At 41.4% G+C, this 6,954-nt stretch overlaps 1 protein-coding gene across 1 annotated transcript in view; it reads right to left on the bottom strand.

Moving 5' to 3' along the window:
* AR (androgen receptor) overlaps positions 1-6,954 on the bottom strand; it is a 411,187-nt gene that overhangs the window by 55,645 nt on the left and 348,588 nt on the right. The window contains exon 3 of the mRNA XM_007956285.2: positions 1,852-1,968. Within this exon, the coding sequence (XP_007954476.1) occupies positions 1,852-1,968 (117 nt within the window). The remainder of the gene's footprint in view (positions 1-1,851; positions 1,969-6,954) is intronic.

The raw sequence follows: 6,954 nt of genomic DNA, 5'->3' as shown, positions 1-6,954 counted from the left end.
GTGGCTGGTGGGTTTGAACCACCAACCTTCTGGTTAGCAGTCTGAGGCCTTAGGCACTGTGCTACCACAGCTCCAAATGCTGTATAGATTAGTTGAATTTTCTGTGTTACAGGGGTTCCTTTTCAAAAGAGGTTCACTGTAATCATGACACAGACTTGCATGTAATGGAGGATGCTAGCTGAGACATGAAACTAATTTTAAGACATGGACCCAGATATTACTTGTCAACATTAAATTTTACTTGCATTAAAGAGGGCTTGTAACTCATATCAGCAGATGGCAAGTCCCTATCTCTTACAATAATTTACAGAAGGCAAATCAAAGAGGTGGAGTTTATCAGAACACTTCACATGGGGTTGCAACATTCATATGAATTAAAGTTCCCCATCGATCCTTTTGTCACCTTTCTTGACCTCCCCAATGGTCTCCCCCACCCAAATTCTGCTTCTTCCTCTCCACTGTTGACCACAATTATTGGATTTTTCTGGAGTAAGTTAAGCAACAAAAATAAGGTTGGTTTTTCTCAGATATTTGAGTCTCATTTGATGTGGCTTCCTGAAAAGCCACTCATAGAGCATCTGCCTGCAATGTCTGGGAGTACTAGACACTACTTGAGATGCCTCTGTTGAAAAAGTCTTATATTGAGGCTAGGTCAATTCATTCATAGTACTTTGGTCTTTTTAGAGAGTGTTACTGGCCTATGAGCAGGAGAGAAGACAGCTATCCACATGAGCACACATACATGGCCCTGTGCCAAGGTTAGAAAACACATTGGTTTCTGAAATATGCACACAGGCAGAAAAATTATTAAATACCTCATAGAAAGCCAGAGACAGACAATTGCTCTAAATTAGCTCTGAGAGGGGAGGGGAAAGGGCTGGATTCTCGTCACTTGGATTTTCTAGTCTGATAATGAGTAATCAGGGATGAGGCTACAATTTCAGGAACCCAGAAATAGGCTTGACATATTCAAATTCCATTTCTAAATCAAAGTAGACTAACAAGCTTGTTTTCTCATGAAAGATGCAGGTCCTTTCTGGAAGCAGCAGGCAGCTGGAAGGACCCTGGTGCTGGGTAGATGTAAACATGAAAAGATGAGAAATTTGGATGGAGAAAATTTTCAGTCAACTGGTGTCAAAGTTTTCTGGAATGGTCACAGTGCTCATGATAGAGATAGGCTCAGGGGACAGACAGAATTATAATGGAGAGTTTCCCTTGAAAGAGCTATCTATTCCTTCTGTCAAGCTACTATGCTACCAAAAATATGATTTTGGAAATGATCAATAGATTTGCAAAGAAAAGGAAATGATTATTAGGCCTGTTCATTGCTGGGAGATGTGGGGTAGGAAATTGGCTCTCTTTGGCTGACTAGTCATAAGATTCTCATTTCAGGTGGCCAGTCCTGCAACATAGGCAGCAGTTAACTGGCAGATATTCCTGTGTGTTGAAGGGTAGCTTGTGCCTGGGTCATTCTGCACCTGTGATTATTCTGGATTCCTTAGTTCCTTCATTCTAGCCAGCATTTAACATTATGAGGTAGGTATCATTAAGTCCCTTAGGGAGTCCTGCCAAGTCAAGTCCACATTCATTAACCTCTGTTGGACCCTGATACCTACTTTATAGCCCACTTGTATGGCAAGCATTCTCTAGAATGGAGAATGGTATGGCTAAGGCAAAGCACAGTATGGCTTAGGGCCACATTGAGTATCAAGGAATTACCCTGAGACTAGAACTTCATTAAATTCCTTGGAAGCATCATAGAGGAAATTATGGCTTAAAGAAACAAAGAAAGAAGGAAGGAGAATGGGGGACAGAGAGGGAGAAGGCGAAAGAGAAAGAAAACTATCATACCTCCCAGAGTCATCCCTGCTTCAAAGCATTTCCGGAGACGACAAGATGGACAATTTTTCCTTCTGAATTTATCGATGGTGCAATCATTTCTGCTGGCACACAGGTACTTCTGCTTACCTGGGAGAACAAATACAAGAGCAGACAGATTTGTTAATGTGTCTCCGGAGTCTATTTCCTTGAATATTTCTAGGCAGAAATGGCATGAAGATTTACCTTATGAGAGAATAGCCCTCAAACAATTTGACCACATGGAAATTATGAGAAGGGGTAGTTTAATTCAGGGAGCTCTGGTAGCATAGTGGCTAAGGCACTTGACTGCTAACCAGAAGGCTGGCGGTTCAAACCCACCAGCCACTCCTCGGAAGGAAGGTTGGGCAATCCTACTTCCGTAGTGATACTGCCTCGGAAACCCAAGGAGGGGTCGCTATGAGTCAGGGCTGACTCGACGGCACATAACAACAACAACAACAAGTTTAATTCAGTACTATACTGTTTGGTTTGCATAGGTGTTTTCAGCAGGGATGGATAGTTCATGTCCTGCTGATACCTCCATTATTAGGACTATTCACTGTTATGTTAAATAAGATGATCTACCTTTACTAAAAAATTGGAATACATCTGAGGAAATGATCAAGTGGCACAGTTGACTTGGACTCAGTCAACATTTCCTCCCACTGACACATGTAATCATATACAGTCATACTTGAACTAATAGATACTTATTTTACATAGGAACATTACAGGCCAAGCATTTATAAAAGAGAATTCCACACAATTACTAATCACTTTTAAATTGCTAGTGATCATACCCCCAATCCTGCAGATTATAAAAATCAAACATAGATAGAGTCTACTTTTTGTGAAATGAACATAGCAAGTGAAAAGGAAGTCCTCTGAAACCAGCAGAGGAAAAAGATCACTGTCATATGATGTCATATGTCATATGACAAGTCATCTGAGATTTGTCTCAGATGCATAGGAACAAACAACATAGACACAGAGATCCTCAGGATCATAGCTGCTCAGAGAAAGATACATATTTTGCTCAATTTTTGCTCTTTTGTTCCCAGTCCAGGCCTGGCACACATTAAGTATGTATGGTACTGTGAATTGCTTGGTATGGCCTTTTAGCCATGGTCTTTATGACTCCCACCAGATAATTTGATGGGACTATGCAAACATGAGGTACTTATGGTCCACCAAGGGGATTGGACAGCTTGCTAATAATGTAAATAAGGTCGACGGCACCTTTGTTGGGGTGGGACCATGCAAATTAGGTGTATCCCCTAACGTGGGAATCGGTCAGTTTTGCCATCTTGTTAGGCTTAAAATGAGCCATCCTATAGTGGCTAAGACACTTGCCTGCTAACCAGACGGCTGGCGGTTCAAACCCACCAGCCACTCCTCGGAAGGAAGGTTGGGCAATCCTACTTCTGTAGTGATACTGCCTCGGAAACCCAAGGAGGGGTCGCTGTGAGTCAGGGCTGACTTGACGGCACATAACAACAAACAACAGAGGTAGAAAGGGAGGATCTCACTACCATCAAGAAAGAAGAGCCAGGACTCAAGATCCCTGTGCCAAACATCCTTGATCTAGAAGACAGAGAAGTGTGACATGAGAGACAGTGAGAGATGGAGAGGGGAGTGGGGGGGAGCACAGGCAGCAGAACTAAGAAAGATGGGCATGAGACAGAGCTATGGAGTTTCCTTGAGGGTGTTCAGGTAGGTGGTTAGCTGACAGAATGGGGTGCCTTGCTGGGCCCTTATCAGCAGAGCTAAAAGAGCTTTGTTAACAATTGCTCAAGCAGGGCAGGGGCCAAGGTGCAGTGGGCCAAAAGGCTGAGGGCCAGAGAAAAGTGTACCTGTGGGCACTGCAGAGAAGAGGCTGTCCTGATGAACTGTGTCTTGAGTCATTTCTGATTCTAAATTATAACCTGTTACTTCCGTAATAAACCCCATAATCATGAGTATTGTCTGTGAGTTCTGGGTGGCAATTGCAACAAATTATTGAACCCAGCCATGGGAGGGACAGTTGAGTGTCAGAATCTGTAAAAAGTTTGGAAAATGTAGGCATATCTGACCACCACTTCATAGGTATCGGGATCGGCCCTGGGCTGTTGATATAGTTCTAGATCCTCCTCCTACTTTGTGAAATTAGAGGAAGTCAGATGCCACCCCCATGTCATTTTTACAGTAGGCTCTGAATAAACAATGACTAAATGGATGAATATACAAGTATAGCAGAAAAAGAGATATTACAACTAGCTTCTCTGAAACACACAGAACTTCTCATATTTAAGGCTCCGCCATAGTATGAAGGTGTGCATCCCCTCTCCCCAACTCTTTCTTTCTCCAATTCCCTGGTGTTTTATTCCACATTTACTGTTGTGTTTTCATTCACTGGATAGACAGGCATTTCAGGGAGGTTTCTTTTTTCAGGGCAGAATGTTCTGATGGGAATAAGAAAGAAAAATTGAAAAGTGACTGCTATTCGATACCAGAAAAATGAATAAATGAATTTTCAACTATAGCTCAGCTTTCCTCTCCCTCCTCTCAGCCTAAAATGTACCAGGTAGGCACAGAGACCACAAGTATTTGTAGTTTTTTTAATGTAGAAGATACAGTAGTAACTGGTTCAGCAAAACATTTCTATGGGCTACCACTAAGAACATGTTACTAGCATATTATAATAAAAGATTCTTTCTTCCTTTCCATTTTTTTCCTTCTTTCATTCCTATTGCTCTTTGTCAAAGAACTCCAAAACATTGGTACTTTTAAATAGTATCTCAGTACAATCTTTTCATTATAAGAATGAGTTCCTGGGGAATGTCTTACCTGAAGACATCCATGGAATCAGAGGCCCCTGAAGGAAGAAAATCACCATTTATTGGGTACCTACTGTGAGAGTGTTCTCGGAAGGAAGGTTGGGCAATCCTACTTCCGTAGTGATACTGCCTCGGAAACCCAAGGAGGGGTCGCTATGAGTCGGGGCCGACTCGACGGCACATAACAACAACAACAACAACAACTGTGAGAGTGTTAGGGATTTTACATTTCTACAAATCACCTTAGCTTTTTCTTTTTTCTCCCCCTCTATTATTACCTTCCTTGGAAGGAAGGTTGGGCATTCCTACTCCTGTAGTGATACTGCCTCGGAAACCCAAGGAGGGGTCGCTATGAGTCGGGGCCAACTCGATGGCAAACAACAACAACAACAACAACAACAACATTATTACCTTCACTTAACAGATGAGAAAAGAAGGCTTCTAGGCCAGTACTCTTTCAAGTGTACTACAAGATTGTGTTTGTATAAACAGAAATAATGTACTGATTGCTTTTTTCAGCTTCTTTGAGGTCCCTCTTCTTCCAGAGTAAATTACTATCTCCTGGACCCTAGTTTAAGGAGTCCTGGTGGCAAAGTGGTTATGCACTTGGCTGCTAACTGAAAGGTTGGAGGTACAAATTCACCAGCCCTTCGGCAGAAGAAAGATGTGGAAGTTTGTTTCCCTAAAGATTATAGCCTTGAAAACCCTATGAGGCAGTTCTATTCTGCCCTATAGGGTAGCTATGAGTCAGAGTGATTTGATGGCAATGGGGGCTCTAGTTTGCCAAAGAATGAATGCAAAGCCAAGGAATAAGGGTCCTAGAGAATTTTTATATTTCACTTTTAAAGAGAATCACTCCGTAAATAAAGGATGTTTCAGTGGAAAAAGCATGAAATGGAGTTTTTTTCAATTTAAAACTCAGATCATTTCCCTAGTTGTATTTCATACTTTTTCCAAGGGTGCCTCTTAGCAAGGGGTCCTAAAACACAGACATACATTAGGTTTTATCCAGAAATAAGTTTAAGCCTAGTACAATCAATGCCACTGCACAAAACTTCAACATTTACTGAGCATCTATTAAAGGAGCTCTGGTGGCGAAGTGGTTAAGGCTTTGGCTCCTAAACAGGGTGTGAGCAGTTCAAACACACCAGGTGCTCTGAGGGAGGAAGATGAGGTAATTTACTTCCGTAAAGATTTACAGCCTTGGAATCCCTATAGGGATTGCTATGAGTTGGAATTGACTCCATGGTAATGTGTTTGGTTTCTTTTCTGGAGCATCCATTATGTGGCAGGCACCATACTTGGTATTGAGGCTACAAAGGGAAATCTCTGCTGAACAAAATATTCAATCCCTTGACAAGAGAGAGAGCACTAGGCTGTAAGTCACAAGACCTGGATCCTTGTTCAGCCTTATCACTAATACACTATGTGACTTTGGACAAGTCCCCTTCCCTCTTTATTGGTAACATGAGTTCAATCAGACTGGAAAATCATTAAAGTCTTTACCAATCTTAGGGATCTTGGAAGATGTTTGGATTCCATGTGTAATAAACAGTCTTGTAGAGTCTTTCATATGAAAGGCTTAGTTCTACTGGAGAGCAAGAAATTAACCAATATAATGGTCTCTTCCCTTTACTCTATCCTTTCAGGGCAGTGGTTTACTGTAATATTGTCCATTATATCTGGAGTCATTTGGTCTCTTTGTTTTCTAAAGACATCCAAAACATCAACACAATTAATACAGTGTTAAAGGGGCACTTTATGTTGTAAGTCATATGCAATAAAATATTTATGTCATTGTACATATTCATGCATGTCTGAGTGCACATGTGTGTGTATGCATACACACACTGGGTTTCTGCATATGTATATTTGATCGTATAAAACATATAATACACCAAAACACATGAATATATACATATATACATGTGTGCCTTTGAAGCAGAATAATGGGTTTAAAGTTTTAAATGACACTTAATAGTGATGGAGGAGCTCTGGTGGCGCAGTGGTTAAGGCATTCAGCTGCTAACCAAAAGGTTGGCAGTTCGAACCCACCAACTGCTTCATGGGAGAAAAATTAGGAAGTCTGTTTCTGTAACGACTTACAGCCTTGGACACCTTATGTGGCAGTTCTACTCTGTCCTTAACAAAATGGTTGCTGTGACTCAGCATCGACTCTATGGCAGAGGGTTTCATTTGGTTTTAATAGTGACAGAAGGGATTGAGGTTTGCCAAAGATGGATATAGAAGGAATTTTTTTTTTTTTTCTGGAAGCCCT

Source organism: Orycteropus afer, unplaced genomic scaffold, assembly GCF_000298275.1.
Source record: "Orycteropus afer afer isolate SDZICR_OR568_19922 unplaced genomic scaffold, OryAfe1.0 scaffold00599, whole genome shotgun sequence".
In the NCBI taxonomy this organism is placed as follows: Eukaryota; Metazoa; Chordata; class Mammalia; order Tubulidentata; family Orycteropodidae; genus Orycteropus; species Orycteropus afer.
This window is presented reverse-complemented; position numbering and strand designations above follow the sequence as displayed.